Source organism: Talpa occidentalis, unplaced genomic scaffold (genome assembly GCF_014898055.3).
Source record: "Talpa occidentalis isolate TD23 unplaced genomic scaffold, MPIMG_talOcc4v2.1 talOcc4.9, whole genome shotgun sequence".
Taxonomy (NCBI): domain Eukaryota; kingdom Metazoa; phylum Chordata; class Mammalia; order Eulipotyphla; family Talpidae; genus Talpa; species Talpa occidentalis.
The window spans coordinates 58205050-58225590 of record NW_023605305.1 but is presented as its reverse complement, the minus strand read 5'-3'; the positions used below and the strand labels follow the sequence as shown (position 1 = coordinate 58225590).

At 38.6% G+C, this 20541-nt stretch overlaps 1 protein-coding gene and 1 long non-coding RNA gene across 13 annotated transcripts in view; one reads left to right on the top strand and one right to left on the bottom strand.

Moving 5' to 3' along the window:
• LOC119235382 (uncharacterized) overlaps positions 1–20541 on the bottom strand; it is a 52271-nt gene that overhangs the window by 15869 nt on the left and 15861 nt on the right. For 6 of the 9 annotated variants that reach the window (XR_008550275.1, XR_008550273.1, XR_008550278.1 and 3 more), the window contains one exon: positions 5835–6003. The exons of 2 other annotated variants lie outside the window; for them this stretch is intronic. This is a non-coding gene — a long non-coding RNA (uncharacterized LOC119235382). The remainder of the gene's footprint in view (positions 1–5834; positions 6004–20541) is intronic. One more of the 9 variants, XR_008550276.1, reaches the window with a different exon arrangement.
• ROR1 (receptor tyrosine kinase like orphan receptor 1) overlaps positions 1–20541 on the top strand; it is a 335132-nt gene that overhangs the window by 308369 nt on the left and 6222 nt on the right. For all 4 annotated transcript variants that reach the window (XM_054691317.1, XM_054691318.1, XM_054691320.1 and 1 more), the window contains one exon: positions 5457–5668. In XM_054691317.1, the coding sequence (XP_054547292.1) occupies positions 5457–5668 (212 nt within the window). The remainder of the gene's footprint in view (positions 1–5456; positions 5669–20541) is intronic.

Sequence of the window (20541 nt, the reverse complement as noted above, 5' to 3'; positions counted from 1 at the left end):
AAGATGTGGTACATATATACCATGGAATATTACTCAGCATTCAAAAAAGATAAACACATGCAATTTGCAGCAACATGGATGGCGCTGGAAGGGATCATGCTCAGCGAAATAAGCCAAAAAGAAAAAGAAAAATACCGGATGGTCTCACTCATAGCAGGAATCTAGAAAACTTAAATAAGGGACCAGGAAAATGAATAACTATAAGAAAGTGAAAATCAAAATCAACAAAAAACTATGAACCAGAGACACTTTTAGGGGGGCAGGGGCGGGAGGGGAGGGATTGGGGTCAGAATGGGGGCGCTGCAATTGTATGGGGAATATAACAATAAAATTTATTATCTAATAAAAAAAAATAAAAAAAAAACAAAAACAAAAGAAACCTAAAAAAAAAAAAAAAAAACCAAGTTCAAGAAGACAAGAGTATTCCTAAATGCCAAATTTCTAGATTAAATTGCAATATATATATATATTACCTTTATAAATATGAGATAGTTTAGTATTATGCAGACAATATATCCAGAGTATTGAAAGGAAATATTTCCATTTGTATCTATTGAATAATATAATGCAAGAGCTCTTTGATTTGTAAAATTTCAATATTGACTAAAACTTTGGAATCATTTCCTAAAAAAAAAAAAAAAAAAAAAAAGATCTAAGCATTTTCTTGTTTTAACTCAAACTAATGTCCCAGATAATGTGTCCCTTTATAAAAATACATCTTTAATAAAAAATCATTATTTACCTTGTTATAAGCCCCAGGATAAGGAAGGAGTATTTTCTCTGTTATATTTAATTACTAATCAAAGTATCAAATGTCATTGTAAAAATAAAATAGGAATGTCAGATGTGAACTGTGATACCATATTGTTGATTTTTAAAAGGAAATTAATCATGTGATCCAGACTAAATTGTTGGTTTCAAAAATCCCAAGTATTTAACTTGATGTAACTAATATGTGAGTTTAACTTTTAAGTAGCTATTCAAAAGTATTTAAAATCTTCACCATTGTAATATTCAGCCAGTTTTCTTTGCAATGCAGTGGAGATATCTATCACCCTTTCAAGTGAAGAGTAAGAATAATGTCCATTGTTCTAATGTGATTCTTTCGGTAATATGATACCCAGTGAGAGGGAACCATGGAATTTTAAGGAGAATAACAAAAAAACAATTCAATATAGCACTTTAATTTTCATTAGTAATATAATATTAAAAATATAGATGGAGTAAAGACATTCAGATTTGCATTCCAACCCTTCCTAGCTTTGGCAAATTATTTATCCTTTCTTATCCATCATAATTGAGGTAACACCAGGATCAGGTTAAAACAGTGAATAAAAATGTCAGAACTTTAAAAAGGGGTTAGACTAAGGTTAATTTTATAGTTTTCCATGGGTCAGTTCAGTTGTTCTGTGAAGTTGTTCTTGTATGAAGTGTTTTGAGCCAGACTATGGTTCCCTTCCAGCTAAACAAGCTGTGTGGGGAAGTAAGTGGGTTATTATATCACAGACTTATAATCGGCCTGAATTTATTTTCTGTCACTTCCAACTTGACCATGTATTGTTCTGCTTGATTATTTCACTTGGCAAGAAGACATTGTGCGTGTTTGCATATCCTCAGAGTAATCAGAAGGAGCCAAGTTTTACTGTGTTTAAAGGATTTAGCTTCTTGAAGTTTGTTCTTCTGCAAACCAACAGGGGGATTTGTCCCAGTCCTCCTGTTTACAATCAAAGGTACTCTGTGAAAAATCTGATACGAAATGAGTACAGAATAGACTCCTTTGTTTGCCAGACAGGTGAAAGTCCTACTTTCTTTTGTTGCTCAAATTCTAGGCCAGAAAAATGACTACCAGTACATTAATACTAAATTAACCTCATTCCTTTTGTAATTGTTACCCTCATAATAATTTCACTGAAAAAATCCAAGAATAACAAGAGGGACCCCTTTCCCCACCTCACCCCCAATGGTACTAACAAATCTTTTAAGTGTTTTATAATGTTAATTATAAATCATAGGATCTAACAACTGTGTGAAAGTTTTCCAGGGTTCTTTCGAGAATGTTCTCTCCCCCTGAACCAAATAAGATAATGGTGGAATCATTATTATTATCTCCCTTGAACAGATGAGGATATTGAGATCAAAAAGGTTGTTTCTTGCCTAAGGCTATGTAGAATTGCCAGTCCAACATTCGTCTCCCTGAATCCCCTCTCACTCCAAGGTAAAGAGTAAATGTTGAGTGCTTGTTGAGTACTTGGGTTTGCACAGGTACTAGAATAGACACTTTATTTTTTTTAATAATAAATTTTATTTTTATATTCCCCATGCAATTGCAACCCCCTTATTTTGACCCCAATCCCTCCCCTCCCGCCCCCTAACCTCCATAGAGTGTCTCTGGTTCACAGTTTTTTGTTGATTTTGATTTTCACTTTCTTATAGTTAGAATAGACACTTTCCATGTTACTTTGTCTATTGTTTTCAACCTTCTCCATGTTACTTTGTTTATTGTTTTCAACCTTTCTATGAATTGGCATTACCATCCCCATTTTATATTAGTTTGCTCAAAGAGGCTAAGTGCCTGCTGAAGGGCACATGATGACAAAGGCCATCTTCAAAGGATTCAGACTCTAAAACATATAAATCTTTTTTTTGTATATGTGTTTATGTATATCTGTATATGTGTGTGTACATGTACATACGGTAGAGAGTCTTCCATGTTATTTCTGTCTACCCACCCATCCACACACATGCAGACACAATTGTTACTAAAACTGCTAGTATGAAAACATACCCCCAGTTCCCATCAATGATAAGAATGGACTCCAGGGATGCTGGATTATAAATTCATCTGCCACACTGTATGCAGTAGGGACTTCAAAAGTAGCACATCTGGAAAAGCTTCAGTGTTATTCCTCATCTTTCAAACCTTCATTATCCTCCCTACTTACATGAAACAAGAGAAATCCTACCATGAGAAAATGGGTGCAAACCAAGAGCCATTCTCAAATTCCTAGCAGTGGCGTGAGTAGCCAGAGTAAGGGGTAAGAAGCAAAAGCAACAGGAGAAGAATCCCAGCTTTTGAATTCCTAGCTTCATATACTTGGGTCCTTACTTCCTCACTGTCAATTAGCTTCCTCACCTATAGAAATGAAGATAAGGATGGCACGTACCTTATGGGAATTGATTGTGATGGTAGAAATCAATGAGTTAAGGAAATGTGCTTAGAACTGTATCTGGCCCACGTTAATAATAACTGACATGACTCTGTGCCAGTAGAAAACAATACATAGTAGATCGGTAATTTTCTTACCCCAGAACCAGATTTTATCTTTGTCCGGATCGTTCTGTGGGTTAACCTACAGAGCACAGTCCCAACACCCATCTTTGGGTGCCCCTTCCTAACTTCTTATTTTCTTATTTATGTGGGGAAAAGGAGATGTGGTTAATTACTACCCTATCTCACCTGAACAATAAGTCCTTAAAGAAGGCATGTACAAGTAAAAACTACATAGTAGTATATTCTCAAGTACATGTACAAAGGAAACTCACTCTTTTTTTTAATAAGTTTTTTTTTTTTTTAAGATTTTATCTACTTTTGTGTAGAAGAGCTAGGGTATAGGCCAGAGGTGCAAGGGGTGAGAGGATTCACCAGAGACAGAGTGGGGAGCAGAACAGATTGATTGAAATACACTGCTGAGGGGAGCAGCAGCAGTGAGACAGGAGAGGTCTACTGTGCCATGTGGGTAGCTCCCTGGCTAGGGAACGAACTCAGGCCATTGCAGCGATAGCACTGAGACTTACCCCTAGGCCACCAGGGAGGCCAGGGAAACTCACTCTGTAAAGGAACTTTTGCATCTCTTCACCACTCTAGTCATATTTCCACTGTAACATTTCCAGCAACATACTGTAATTATCTCCTCTGTCTTCCTTCCCCGACCATGGCTCCTTAACAGCAAAAGAGGTGTTGTGTTTTGTTTGTTTGTTTGTTTTTTTCAGATTTATTTATTTATTCAAGAACTGGGGCACAGGCCAGGTGCGTGGGAGGGTAAGGGGATTCACCAGAGACAGAGTGGGGAACAGAACAGGCAGATTGATGGAATACGCTGCTGAGGGGAGCAACAGCATGGCAAGAGAGGTCCGCTGTGCCATGTGGGACCCTCGCCGGCCGGCAGGGATTGAACCAGCACTGCAGAGGCCACGGACAGCCTCACAACGTGGTGCTCAACCGCCTGTGCACCAGGGGAGGCCGCGAAGTGTTGTGTTTAATGTTACATTCCCAGCATTCCCAGTACATAGAAGAATGTTTTTGACAATAGTAACTTTTGTTACCTGAATTATTGAGTAGTGTGAGAATAAGTGAATGGATGCATGGTTAATTCTTCTAAGTAATAAGCATCCCTGCATTTTGTGTCAATCTGAATTTTTGTACTTTAGGTTTTCTCAAAGCAAGAGAGTTGATAGGGTTATTGGTCAGTAGGGCATAGCATTATGTAACCCATCTAATTACCATTCACAATTCTTATGTTTATTTTGCCAGTCAAATAATTCATTAATAATAATATATGCTAAGCGTTTTTAATTTTAATGGTCAGGCTCATACTGATTGGAAAAGAAAGTATGCCTTGTGTTCTTCTATAGATATTGTATATTATTTTCAAAGTAAGGGTCCAGTGGACATGTAAGATTTCAAATATATAGCTCAAAGTGTTAGCAGTCATAATTATTGGATTCATATGAAAGCATTTAAGAAGAATTCTTGAGTTTTAGAAAAAACATCAAGTCAACCACTGATTTTGTGCTGGAGGGAATTGTACACCATCATCCAAACAGATACCTCACTACTGTGAATAAAAAAAAGTGAGGTGCAGTAAAGTGAATGACTTGTTCAAGGTCACACAGCTCCTCAATGACTGAGCTGGCTCTGACTTCAGGACCCCATATTCTAACCCAGTGGCTTTTTGGACTCCGGGGCCAGGATTCTTTAGTGATGTTGATTCTAGAAGTTGGAAGACTGGCCCTGTACATCCAAACCAACCTGGCAAGGGTGTGATTTCTGAAACACCATGTTGGGGTTGATCTGGGCTGGCAGCCAGTAAAAGAAGAGCCTGTAGTTCACACTAATGCTCTTGGATGTATATAGTCTATTTACGTGCCGTTTAACTTTGAAGGTGTGAGAGAAACGCAGGTCTGCTGCTCCAGAGAAGCAACCTCATAGGGGCACCCACATACTTGCAAAGCCTTCCCAAAGTCCCTTTGAAGTTTTTAAACATCTGAACTCTCAAATTTTAAACTTCAATAAATTGTATCAAAGGTTTGATAGAACTGAGTTGTTAACAGCAATGATTATTTTTTCCTGATTGTGTATACAGAAGAATAGTTGGTCATTTTAAACTATATGATGTGATAGCCTACATGGTATTTGAACGAGTCTAACTTTTCCTCTTTTTCATTCCTGCACCCAGATTCAAAAGATTCCAAGGAGAAAAATAAAATGGAAATCCTCTACATACTGGTGCCAAGTGTTGCTATTCCCCTAGCCATCGCCTTGCTCTTCTTCTTCATTTGTGTCTGCCGCAATAATCAGAAGTCATCATCACCGCCTGTCCAGAGGCAGCCCAAACACGTCAGAGGTCAAAATGTAGAGATGTCGATGTTGAACGCATATAAACCCAAGGTAAAGTGAGCGGTTTAGAGCTATAATTATGCTATAGTCTTCAGGTTAAAGCAAAACTTACAACTCCCCAAGGTTGGAAATCAAATGACTCAGTTTTATAAGTGTGAGAGTTCATTTGTAGCATAACCATGTATCTCTCACTTTGTTCAAAGCAAATTGAACTTACTTTCATCGGTAAGTCCACTTCAGCATGGAGTCGGTTATATCACTGCCTTACAGTGGCATTAGGGTTGGAAGAAATCCTTAGGAAATTACCTCTGTTAGCCTACCGGGCTCATAAAGTGAGCTTCTTTTCAAGATTTCGAAAAGGAAAAAACCATATTCTTACAGGCAAACTGAAAGAGATCAACAGAGAGAGAGAAATTCAACTTTGTTCACTAACTTCATTGTCAAAAAATCCTTTTTATTGCCCAGTAACATATATATACTTATCACTACTCTACTATACACTTAAAAATGGTGAATTTTATGTTGTATTTTTATTTAAAAAAAAATACTTTTTATGCCTAATCTAAATCCCTTTATCTTTGGTTTTAAACATATGTTATGAGAAATATTGTCCTTCCTACAATCTTTGAATGCTCTTTTATGGTTAACACATCTCAGCTTTCTCTTTATACTAAATCAACCCACTTTCTTTTAGTTTTTCCTCTGCATCTTTCAGTGTTTGGGTTGCTCCAGGTCCTGGCACAGAACTCAGGGTCACTGGCCCTTACCTTAAATGGAGCACATGCACAACATCTTACAGCTGAAATACAACAGAGCCTTTCTTTCCAGAAAGCCAACACCTCAAGCCCAGGCCTCTCAGCAAAGAGATTTCATTTAAAAATTTTTGGATTTTTGCTTCCCAAAGACTATCTTTTCTTCTTGTTCCAACTCCTAGAAACATTCATTTATTCATTCAGTAAATATTTGTCTTTTCTGTGGGCTAGTGATCATATTATTCTTCTGATCCTCATTAAGAGGAGATGCATTACTTTTAATAAAATCTTAGAAAAAATTGCCTTCACACTCAAATTAACTAATCTTTTTGCCCAATGTAGAATAATTGGGATGGATTTTTTTTTTTTTTTTTGCTTTGTTGGAATTTTTTTTCTAATTTAAAAAGTCTTAAGATATGTTTCTATTGTTTGTACCGTTTGCTAGTATAGTTTTTGGATTTCTTAAATGCTAAATTCCTTTTTTAAATATTCTGAGTCAAGCAAAACTACTGTTCCATGAGTATGAATTTTTTCCTTAAAAAAAGCCTAAGACCCTGCTGGGTCATATGGTAGCTCCATTTTTAGTAGACTGAGAAATCTCCGGACAGCTTCCCATAGTGGTTGGAACAGTTTGTACTCCCACCAGCAATGTAGGAGAGTTCCTTTTTCACCACATCCTCGCCAACATTTGTTATTACTAGTTTTTTTAATATGTGCCATTCTTACTGGTTTAAGGTGGTATCTCAATGTGGTTTTGATTTGCATTTCCCTGATGATAAGGGATTTGAACATTTTTTCATATGCTTGTTGGCCATTTACATTTCCTCTTTGGAATTTACCCAAAGGACACAAAAACATTGATTCAAAAGAACACCTGCATCGCTATGTTTATTGCAGCACTATTTATAATAGGTAAAACCTGGAAACAATCTAAATGCCCAAAAATAGATGACTGGATCAAGAAGATGTGATATATATACATAATGGAATATTATTCAGCAAACAAAAAAGATAAACTCATGCCATTCGCAGCAACATGGATGGAACTAGAAGGAATTATGCTCAGTGAAATAAGCCAGAAGGAAAAAGAAAAATATCGGATGGCTTCACTTATAGCAAGAATATAGGGGAACCAAATAATACATCAGTGTAAAAAATAATAACAGTACAAAACACAACAAAGCAAAACCAGACAATTATAAATCAGAGACATACTGCAGGGGAGGAAGAGGGAGAGGGACCAGAGGGAGGGAGGGAGGAGCAGAGGGGACTGAGGTGATGGTGCGCGGGTGCATTGGGGAAGGAAACTCTATGGGGACTACACCTGAGGGGGTGGGGAGAAGCAAATATTGTTTGAAAATGAACAACAATGTAAAAAAATTTTTTTTAAAGATTTATTTCTTTTTATACAAGAGCTGGGGTATAGTCAGAAGCATGGGAGGGTGAGAGAATTCACCAGAGCCAGAGCGGGGAACAGAACAGGCAGACTGATGAAATACACTGCTGAGGGGAGCAGCGGGCACAGCAGGAGAGGTCTGTCGCACCATGTGGGACCCTCCCTGGTGGCCGGGGATCGAACCAGTGCTGCTGAGGCTGCGGGCAGCTTCGCAGCCCAGCACTCAACCGCTGCGCCACCAGGGGAGGCCCAAAAAAATTTTTTTAATTAAAAAAAAAAAACCTAAGACCCTGAAGACCACAAAGTTTGAAGTGGCTTGGGTGTTGAGAAGGTGGAAGTAGGGATACAATTCTTTTGACATCCTAGCTTCTAGCAAGCCAATGCCTTATATGATAGCATCTCATGTAGTATACACTTACCTTTCAAAGGTAGTAGAAAAAAAGAGAGGTTAATATTATTACACATGCAGGAAGTAACACCTGGTTGACCACTTTCATATCCTATGACTTCAAACTTTTTGTGCTATAGTCTGTTCTGAGGATCTTTCCCTGTTGTTTCAGTTACTAAATTTTGAGAAGCCAGAACTCTGGGTGGGAGAGAAACCTAGTTCCATTTGGTTCTAGCAGTTACTATGCAGAGGCTGCAATCCCAGAGGGGTGGTATCCTCATTGCTATGATAGGAACCATGGGAGAGTCATTTCCATAAGGGAGAAGGATGAGTAGGTCTGCCTTAGCCTGCATTCAATCTCATTTTATTGGAAGTTTGTTTTGCAACACGTGCTATCCAAGAGGCACGATGTGTTGGATATATTCAGTCTTCCAAAAAAAAGAAGCTCAGAGAGTTTTGTTGCATAGAGAAAGCACAAACTGTCAAGAACTACCCCAGGAACTTTTACGTTCATTATCTCACACCTGTGGTGTAGGGTAGGTATTATTATCATTATTATGTAGTCAGGAAACTCAAGCAATCTTGCCCAAGGTCAAATAACTAGTAGTTAGAAGGGATAAAATGTAAATATAGGAATTCTCAATCCCATCACTTACACTTGCCACCTCCCAAGATAACTTTTTTTCAGAACAAATAAAGCTGGGAAGGGGGTGTAGGAGATTGAGCAAACAACTCAATGTGACTCCAGTTGGTGGGTTTCAGCTGAGCACTGACCTCAAGTATCACCGAGCCTGTGACAAATCCTCAAGAGGCCCCTCTCCCCCCGCCCCCCATTACCAGTCACCAGCCCGAATGATGCAGTCCTAGTCCTGCAGGAACGTGTAAAATGAGGCCAGAGCAATAATAGTCCTCTATCCTCTATGGTCATAGAAATAAATGCAAAGAATACTGGGATAAATTTTCCAAAGAGTCAGTGAAGTAAACATTGTTTCCATTATTTCTGGATCATTTCTGATGTGTGCCTTGTAGAATTTCCCAGTGTCAAGATTTCTCCAAAGCGAAGCTTAGGATTTAGACTTAAACAGCTCACATGCAATTCTGAGCCAGAATGGAAGTAGGAATGGCTCAAGTGTATTTGACTAAATTGAGAAGGGGAAAGAAAACAACAAAAACAAATGCTAACTTTTTTCTTTTCTTGTTCTCCTAAGGGATTTGGCTCCAATCAAATTGGAGTTATTCACTTGTTTGTTTTGGTTCTACTGAGTGCCTTTCCTGGAAAAAGCACAAAGGACTTTGTAGATCTTAACGAAAATTTCTAAATGTAAACAGTCAATCTCTAAAACTGCTTTGCAAGGTCACTGACACATAAATATTACATGTACCTATAAAATTTAAAAGGAAGGGACACACATAAGAAAGAGAGAAAAAAGTCCTGAAAACAAACATCCTACAAGTACAAAATCAAAAAGTATTTGGAGGCTGGGATGAAAAAGGAATAAGAATGAAAGTTGGTCTTTTGGACCAATTTTAAAAAAGAGATTCTGGAGTTCTTATTTGTCCAAATGAATGTGCCCTCCGGGGCTTCAACTATCTATTCCCATCTCTCTCCACTTGCTGGGCTGCTAAAATGACCCCAAGGGTGGGATTAAGAAGAAGAAACCCATCTGGGAGATTAGATCCACCCTCTTCAAAGAGAACAATAGGCAGTTGCAGACATTGACAGCAGGACCTGGCTGGAGTCCCCAGAGAGGATGTTGCAGTAGGAAGTTAAACTGTTTAATGAAGTACACGTTTCCTTCTAATCTGAGGGTGAAAGAAGCAGTAGACCAGAGAGGCAGCTTAACCTGAGCCTTGATGTCAGAAATGGAGATTCTCCTCCTGATTCCACCTCTGACTGCCCCATGGCCTTGAGAAGTCTCTCTAACATCCACTTTCTCTACTGTTGAGAAAGAAGTAGACCGTTCATGTAACGTGCTGCTTGTTTATTTTTCTTTTATTTTGTTCAGCAAAAGATTTCAAGTCATACAGTTGCATTAGGTAATCACCTATCTCTTCCAGTACTAGAATCCTCTGATGAGTACTCTACTGATGCATGAGCTAAGCAGGATTCTTCTCTATTGCATAACAAATTTTACAATCTGAGTGGGTGTTTTTTAAAAGTGCTGTGGAAAATGAACCTTCTCCAAAAGCCTGGTGACTCTAACTTCCCTTCCTCTGATTGTTTTCCATTTCTTCTTCCCCCAAACCCCCACAAACCATCCTATGTCTCAAAAACATAGTCGTCTTTAAGGGGGCAAAGATATGGAATTTGTTCCTGGGGAGTTAGAAGAGCAGAGTCTCCCATCCAGCAAAGGGTGAGCCTATTTGTTTATACCTGTGTGACTCACCTTTGTGGTTTTGAGGGAAGCAGAGAGGTTAAGAGTGGAGGAACTGAGAATGAGGGACAGGGTGAGTGGGGCAGGCTACAGCCTAAGCCTCATAGGTGTGTGGGTCAAATTTCTGTAGCCCCTGACTGATATAAAGAGCATTTGAGGGAAAGCAGGATTTGCCTCAATTTCTGAAGTTGGTAACTCTATTTTATTTCTCAGTTTACCCTCATCTCTTGCCAGCTTCTGTTTCTTTTCTTCCAGGAATTTCATCTCTCCTTTTCCTTTACAGCCAGTATAAATGTACTGACACTTGATTATATTCTCCATTTTGCCAGCAATAAGCTTCCATCTAAAAATCCCTGCTGTGATCTGGCTACCCTTTTGGAACCCCAGTCCTTATTCAATGTCACTACACTTGGTGCTAAAACATCCTCATTCATTTTTCCACTCATTCCTTCAAGCTATGGCTTTTGAGCTCATCATTCTATTGTTATGTCCCCCAAGGGAATCAACAGTGATGTAATTTAATCCAGTGACCTTTTCCAAGTCTTCATCCCCTTTAACTTCTCTGGAGCATTTAATATTCTTAGCCACCATCTTGAAATACTTTTTCTCTTGGCTTTTCTCCTATCTCCTCCTGTTTTCTTCACTAGCGCTCCTCTGTCATTCCCAAAATTGAAGCATCCTATAATGTTTGTCGCCCTTTTTCCCTCCTCTCTCACTCATGCTGATTTCATTCTCTGGCATCACTTTAGCTCCCACATGATATAATGGTTCCCCAGCTTGGAGGGGCCAATCTCAAACTATAAAATTCTTCATCCCAGCACCCAAAAGTCCAAGATAGTCTCTGGACCTAACTTAGCTTTCTAGACATTTTTTTCTTAGTCAATTTCTGCAGGGTGGTATGATATACTTCAAATAGCAAGCATTTAGAAGCAGAGAGATATGATTACAAATCTTGGCACTGATATTTTCTGGCCATAAGATCTTAATCAAGTTCTCTGAATCTTTCTGTTCTCACCAGGATAAAAATAGTAGTTGAAAGAGATATTTTTGATAATTCAAGAAACTGTCTGGCACTTCACAGGTACTCAATAACTCGAAGTTATTATTATTTTTGGTTACAGTGTATAACCAACCACAAACCTTTTTATCAGCTACCAAATGCTGTGAGTAGGATAACGTGGGTTGCGAAAGCAACTATAGGATTCAGTGACCCAGAGCATTAATTGGGATGGGGGCAGAGGAAAGGGAATCACAGCAAAAATTAACTCTTTGGACAGTTCTGGTATTCCTTGTGCCCATCCAGTTGCCATAAGTTCCCCTACCTCATACCCTATTCACATCATGTATAAAATCCATCAGGTTGGAGAGCATCTGATGTTGACTGTTGGGAGAATGGATAATCAGAATCTCAGCTTAAATTTATGTAAAAATTTTACTTTTGGGGAGAAATAGTATTGTAAGTATATAATATCATAAATGGCTCTTATGAATAAGCTAAAATACTTCACATGCATTATTTTAGCAGAATATTTTTGAGTCTGATTGGGGAGCAGGGGGGTGAAAAAATTGAAACTTGAGATTGAGTTTGCATAAAGGCACAAAGCTAGTAAGTGGCAGAGCTGAAACTTGAACCTGAGTCTGCCCAGGTCCATAGATTAAGTGCTTTCCCATTTCACTCTACAGCCTTCATTTTCAGGCTAAAGTACCTGAGCCCAAGTTATGAGCACTTTGTGGCTCAAGCTGACATTAAAATTACTGGCATCTCTTCTGCCTATTTCCAGACAGAATAGAACCTTTCCCATTGATGTTATAAAGTAACTCTACCACAGAATCAACCCTGGTCATGACCAAACTTCAAACTGACTCTCAGAGAGTTACATTATAGAGAAAGAACTGCTTCTGAAGTTAAATCCTTTCCAGAGAAGTGCAACTAAACGTAGCAAATGTGGCAAATTCTTGGTTGAAATTCCCTCTAGAATTTGATTGCATAAGCCAGAAGTCACTTAGTTACACTGTAGTCTTTGAAACTATTCATAACCTCCTAAAATAAAATAATAGTAGCCTTTAAGTTTTTTAAAGTGTAATCATTTTTATTTATGAGTGGAGTCAATTGTTTCACAATTCTAACAAGTGTTTACCTAAGGTCCAATAAAATGTACCAAAAAAGGAAAAATAGGCTTTAGAATTAAGCAGATTCAAGTCCAGATACCAAGAGATCTCAATTTCATATATTCTCTGGGGCTCTCATGACCAGCTCAGGTAAAGGCTGCTGTTAACAGGTATTTATCCCAGTCTGTCAATGGGGACAACAGAGAATCAACCAGAGTAAGGCAGAGATGAGAGACCAGAAAACCATTACACCTTGATTTTCCACTTTTACATCAATGGATTTCATGCTTTTATTATTGGAGAACCCTTTGAGAATCAAATGAAAACTGCCATTTTCGTCCCAGAAAGATGCTCCAACTTTGGAGTCAGACATAGTTGAATTTGAATCTTGCCATCATCACTTAATCATTTTACTTCTTTAGGGAAGGTGCTTAACAACTGAATGCCTTAGTTTCTTCATCCATAAAATGGGGGCATCATATTGTGATTTCACAGGATTATTGTGAGGGTTAAATGAATTGGTGCACTAGGAACTTAGCAGACCAGGGTGCAGTGTAGTCATTAGAAAGACTCTGGAGTCTGAATTTACAACCAGCGAGCCATAGGATCACTTAACTACTCTGTGAAATGGGAATAATAGTCATAAATACCAATTTCATGAAGTTATTGTGAGGATGAAATGAGTTAACATAAATAAAGTGCTTATAGCCAAACACATAAGCACTCTGAAAAAAATCATAGCGATTATTATGATCTCAGTGTCTAACACATGGCAAGTATTCAATACATGGAGCTATTATTAGGCTCATATTACAAACGTTTAGAATATGTCTTCCATTCTCACAGTTCTTGCCTGGTTCCTCATATTATTCTGTAGGTATAGTCTCTGATATACAGTACATATAGCATCAATTAAAATATATCCCACACTATTGGTTGCACATGAAAATAGAATAAATACTACCATGGTCCAAGCTGTAGAGTAATTTGTATTTCAAAACCTTGAATCTTGCTAAGACAGTAGCCATGCAGTATATTAAATACCAGTCAATGATTCTTACATTTCCCAAGCCGCTCTGAAGCAGTGTTATTTTCTCTGCCTTGTGCAAGTCAGAATTGCTAAATTAGATTCTTTAGGTACACTGTGGTCATTCATCATCAAGGAGCAGGGACCCAGCTCACTAACACAAGATTCTCAAATTTTGTTCAATATCAATCCATGCAACATTGATGAGGGAAAAAAATGACAGAGACAAAAACAATGCTATCCAAGGATCTAGTTTTATATAGTGGTTTTTCTTAAACTTGCAGTTTCCAGAACCTACCCTGATGGTGAGGACTTACTATAATTGTCTGATCCAGAAAGGCATACTCATTTATTCCAATACTTCTCAAAGTGAGGCCTCCAGTCTTGGAGAGTCCTCATCTCCTGGAAATCAAAAACTCTGGGAGTTGGCCTACCAATCTGTTTTATAAGCTCTTCTAGGGGTTTCCACTGCCAGCTGTAGCATAGACAATGCTGATCAGTACTTGAGATTCAGAGAGCATGTTAAGTCCCCAAGGAGTACAGACCTCAGGAAAAACTGTGCATCCAAAAAGAAAAAGGGCCAGGTAATATCCTCCTATTACTCAAAATACCCCTGAAATTTCAATAAGTTGAGGATCTACCTCATTGAAACTCTGATGGGACTGAGGACAAATGCTACTGCAGAGAATCTGCTCTTCTGCAGACACTTATATTCAACTAGAATAATAAATGCATGTAGCAAAAAAGATCTATAAGAAAGCAGCAGCCTTGGGGCATTAGGGCATGGGAAATGAACCGGGGAAGGGCTGAAGGGACTTCGTGGGGAGCTTTGGGGTTAATTGAATAAACATGAATTCAGTCCTTTTTCGGCGCCTGCTATTGGACTCATCTTTCTGTTCCTTCCTGGGCTCCTGTTCCCTCCACCTCCACATGACTCTGCCTTTTATCTGTGCATCTATTTCCAGTTGGGCTGAAAAATAGAACAATTGTACCCTGTGGAGGTTAGAGGCAAAAAGTCACATAGTGAGATCCACTGACACAAAAGTTAGTGGCAATCACAAAACCTCAGCTCCTTTCCTATGGCAAAGTGAGCAGGAAATGCAGGTTAATAGTAAACTGAGCCACCCAGAGGAGTCATTTCACAGGTTTAATCACCAAAGATATAACTTCCCAAAGGTGGAAGGAGATAAAGTTACTGTGTCTGCTTTCCTTATCCATCTGCCACCTACATAATTACAATTTTTAAAAGCTCTCCCCATGGTCCATCACTTTCATATCTTATGCTAGTAGATCTACAAAGGTCACATGTTCCCAAGTAGTATTCATCACTCAGTGAAGAAGCCACTACCATGGCCTGGCCTCTCTGTCAGCAGTTTAGACAGTCCTACCAAACTCAAGTCTGACTCACATCTAAAATGTTCATTTTCCTTCTGTGAAACTTTTGTTTAAATTCGAATGCAGTTGCTCTTCAAATACTTCTAAGAGAAGGAGGACAATCAGATTTTAGAATAATGTATCAATTTCTACATCAACTTTGATTTTTTTCCCCTCTACCCCCAAATTATATAATTTTTTAAACCTCACTGAGGCAGATGTGTGTTTACTTTGAGAAGTAAAAATGTTAACATTTCAACTGAAAGGCTGTTTCAGTTTTAAGGTACTTAATTGCCTTACAGCACATAATAAACCGAACCCATCTTGTCATTCAACTAATGGAGGGGGTGATAAAGAGATAGCTGCCCAGGACCCTATTCATTCCAGTTTGCCTTTGTCCTTGGTTTACTTTGGCACTGTGCCTCACGTGTATTTTACACTTCCTTACATTTTGTACATCCCTGTATGACAAATACTTGTCAAACAAAAACTAAACAGATTTATAACCCCTTAACTTGATGTGAGCCAAAATTGAACTGCCAAAACTTTATGACTTCATTTTCTTTCATAGTTTTCCACTACATTGGTTCAAACAGACAAACTCCGCTTGAGGTCAAGCAGAGGTCATTTCACTTTCATTACTAAAATATAATTTACAATATACCAGACCTAAACAAGTTTAGCCTAAAGGGTTTGTATAATGTAAACCATCTGTTCCTCGACAATACAGCTAATTTCCTGCCCTCACCGTACAGTCTACTGACTGCTTCTTAAGGGCTTTTATGATATTTTAACTAGTTCAGGATTTATGTAAAATTTGAAAATGAGTCTATAGTTAAGACTCATTTGTACCAAGTAACTTGAGCATTTGAAAAATGCAAATCACTGTGTAAATTGTTCCCCTGAAACCAAGCTCTAAGCAGTTTTTTCTAGATACTTCTATGCTGGCTGCTGCACAGGTGTTCCAAGGAAAGATTTTATGAAATCTGCTTTAGTTGCTTTCTGTGCTGCTTTTCCTAAGCAGATCCCTAAATTCAGTTATGACTAGCTCTGATAAACTATTCCTTCCTTCTGTAGACTGAATTGGAGTTGGGAGAATATGCTTATGGCCACCAGGTATTGGTGAGCAATGACAAGACACACTTTGGATCAAAATGTAGCCTTTTCATGTGTCTGCATAGAAAGAAAGAACAATCACAATTCCACCAAGTGACCACACACTGAAGGCTGACATCACAAATATGCAAGGTGTCAGCCTCCGCCCCCACCCCTCCGCCCACCCCACTGAACCTCCAGAGACAGTCTGTGTCAAACTGGGATTGGGGGCCAGCAGGCTTCTCTGGTTTCAAAAAGTGTGGTGTGGCCCAAGCAAAAGGCCTTGCACATGCAAGTGAAATTCTTTTGGCTCTGTTAAAAAATTCTTGATATTTTCTCTAAGCCTCTTTCTTTATCAGTAAAATGGCAAGAGTATGGATTCTTACAAAGACGAAGAGAACTAATTTGCTTACCTCAGTGTGGGGGAATGTAGCCAGACTTCTTAGCCTATGAAGCCCAGGGACTATGTATCAGGCTCGTGCCAAGGTTCTGTCCACTCCCTCCCCAGAAGCTTGGCCTAAATGCTTTCTTTCCCATCTGCCACCATCCACTCTTTCACATGGGTCCTTGCTCCCCTCTCTCTCCATCTGCACCTCCCAGAATCCTCAAGAAGCAGTTCGCTGGTCACTCAATTTCCCACCCACCCTCAGCCTCCAAAACCACTTTTTTGGACCTTTTGTAAGAATTGTTGTTACAAACTAACAATTACATGAGATCAGAGAAAGCTTAACAGGAGAAAACTTAACACAATTTTTTTTTACGATGGAGGGAACTACAGAAGACAGTCTAGAACTACTTAAGGCTGTAAATAGTTCTAAATAATTGGTATTTACTACTTAATTACTGGATTCCTTAATAAGGATAATAGAGATTTAAAGAGCATTTATTAGGTGAAAATTACTTTTATACTTTATTGCATCTGATCCCTGCTGTGACTATGGAAGCTAGATATTATATTATTTCATGAATTTGGAAACAGAGGTCCCAAAAGTTGAGAAACCCACCCAAGGTCAGTGAGCTAAAACATAGGGCCTACCCCACAGGGTTGTTGTGCTACACAAATTAGTTAATATTTGTTCAGTGCTTAGAACAGTGCCTGGCACATAGTAAGTGCTATATGTTTTAACTATCATTAATAGAAAGCAGCAGGTCCAAGATACAAATTCAGATTTTTATGAGTACAAAACTCACATGGTTTGAATTAGCCTACACTGCCTATGGGTTAGTTTTAGCAGGGGGAGGTGGGGAGAGGCCAGCAAGCAGTGGCCCTACCTCCATGTTCTATCCCTCCAACATCCCTTGGGTTTAGTTCCTAATTTCTATTTCCCCTCCAAAGAAATTTATTTCTCAGTGTCATATCTTTATCACCAAAAGTCTGAGGAGGCTGTTTAGGTCAAAAAGTAAGCAATACCCACTGTGCCATTCAATGACACATGAATTGCATTCATTAACATCACTAGGAAAAGTTCTGCTGAAATTCCTAATCATGCAGCAAAAATTCACTTTGGTGTATTATGGCTACAAAAGGAAAATTATCAGAATGTTGCAAGGAAATAAAGAGGGTTAGTTCAAATGGTTACTCCTCCCATCACCTGTATCCTGTTCTCCCACAGGAACTCCATAACTCCTATAGGAACCACACTCTAATATACAAAAGGAAAAGTAGTGGATGGAGCTATGATTGCAAAGGAAATTTCCTGAATTAACCAGATGGAATGATTGATTATATACTTCTTTATTTATTTATTTTTATTGTTAATCTATTCACTTGATTCAAAAATGTAAAATTATGAAATAACATGAAATGATGCCCCCCGAACCTCCCTCCTCCTCCTTGTTCTTACCTCCAGTAACCACTGCTGTTTCCTGAGTGTCCTTTCAGAGTTTCTTTATGTGTATATGTATATAAATAAATATGAATATATCTATTCTTTTTCTTCTCTTTCACACAAAAGCAGTATATAGCACTAACTGTTCTTTTGCTTTTTATTTATAACTTAGCAGTAAAATTTTGGAAATGTTTCCATATCAATAAGTAGCATCATCATTTGTTCCTGTAACTATATACTATTCATTTACAAGCTTTACCATAATTTATTTAATCAGTTACCCTTAGGTGGACAGTTAGGTCATTTCTAATTTTTTTTCTATTACAAATATTGCTATAATAAATAAGGCTGGAGTAATAAGCTTTCATTTACTGAATATTTAAAACAATGCATTACCATTACGTAGCAGAAATAAATTATAAGATGCTTCCAGATACAAACTCCATAAAATCTGCTTTAGTGAATAAATGAGACCTAGTTAAAATTATTAATATTATTTTTACAAAGAATTAATGTTTCAAAATTCTCAATTGCATTTTGTCCTTTTAAGTGGATATTTTGTTGCATTTATTTACACTTATAATTAGGTGAGTGGGAATTTTGCCCTAGAAAATATCAGCCTGGAATAGAGTTCATGATGGCTTCTAAATTAGTAGAGTGTAGATTAGGGAAATCTTTTACTTAACTTCTAAACTATTGTTTTAAAACTGTCCAGAGAGCTTTCCATTCCACATGTATTTGCAACATTGTCAACTTAAGTTGAAATACTCAGAGTAGTAGGATTTAAAGTGCAGGATTTTTTTTAAAAAAAGTTGTTTTACTTAATTTTTTTAAAATATTTTATTTATTTTTTAATGGAACTTCTTTTATTAATCCTTTTATTAAGATAATATTTATAAGGAACTTGTTTTTATTTATTTTTTTTTTAAAGATTTATTTATTTATTTATACAAGCACTGGGAACAGTCAGAAGCGCAGGAGGGTGAGAGAATTCACCAGAGCCAGAGCGGGGAACAGAACAGCCAGACCGACGAAATACACTGCTGAGGGGAGCAGCGGGCGCGGCAGGAGAGGTCTGTTGCTCCATATCGGAACCTTGCCGGCAGCCAGGGATCGAACTGGTGCTGCAGAGGCTGTAGGCAGCTTCGCAGCCCAGCGCTCAACCACTGTGCCACCAGGGGAGGCCCGATTTTATTTATTTTTATATAAGAACTGGAGTATAGGTCAGATGCGTGGGAGGGTGAGAGGATTCACCAGAGACAGAGTGGGGAGCAGAATAGGCAGACAGACGAAAATACACTGCTGAGGGGAGCAGCGGGCAAGACAGGAGAGGTCTGCTGCACCATGCTATACCCATAGTGTGGGTATCTCCCTGGCCAGCTGGGACTCAAATCCACGCTGCAGAGGCTGTGGACAGCTTCACAGTGCTGCTCTCAACCTGCTGCACCACCGGGGAGACCCAGGATTTTTTTTTTTTAAATCATATGTGATGTAAAATTATATTGATTTTATTACTTTCCCTTAACAAATTAGACTAAGTGCTAAACTTGAGGTGAACTTCAAAAATAGTCAAGACACTATATAGACACTACCTAGAATCAACAACACAGTAATATTTATTTTCATTGTGAGCTGGGTCTTTCTCTTCTCTGTGTTAAGGTCAGTAAACATTCAACATGCAAAGCTGTAGGGAAGGGCAATGCCTCCTTTCAAAAAATTGAAATCTGATTAAAAGAACAAAATATATCCATAAAAAGAACCACAATAGGGCCTTCCCTGGTGGCGCAGGCTGTTAGCGCCGCACTTTGAAGTGTCTGCAGCCTCTGCAGCGTTGGTTCAATCCCGGCCGGCAGGTGAGAATCCCACATGGCACAACAGATCGCTCCTGTCTCGCCCGCTGCTCCCCTCAGCAGTGCTTTCAGTCCATCTGCCTGTTCTGTTCCCTGCTCTGTCTCTGGTGAATCCTCTCACCCTCCCATGCATCTGGCCTGTACCCCAGTTCTTGTATAAATAAATAAATAAACCTTAAAAAAAAACCCACAAAAGCAAGGTGATGATAGCTAAATGTTAAATAGCACTTAACCATGCGCCAGACACCAGGCTGGTACTTGAAGATGTTAACTTATTAAAAATTCACAGCAACTCTATGAGATAGATATAATTATCATCAGTTATTATTCTCCCATTTCATACATAGGTGAAGGAATTGAGGCAGAGGGTGATTAAATATTGTACCCAGAATGGGCAGACCACACTGCTGCCAAGTGGAGAAGGCAGTGTTCAAATCTGGATTGTCTGGCTGTTGAGTCAGACATATAATATAACCAACCATGCATGTAACCAGACATCACGTGACCTCTTGCATGAGGTGGTCTTAAAGCAGAACTCCAAAAGAGGCAGAGACCATAGTGGTCAGGGAGTGTTTCAGAGGAAGCAAGGATGAGGCAAATAGAGCAGCCCATCATCCAAACTTCCTACCTCGACTGGAGACTGTGTAGTGGTTTCTCTGACGTTTAGTGGGATAACTATCCTAAGAACATGAGCGCACTGGAGGAACAATGATATTCGGTGAGAAAGTG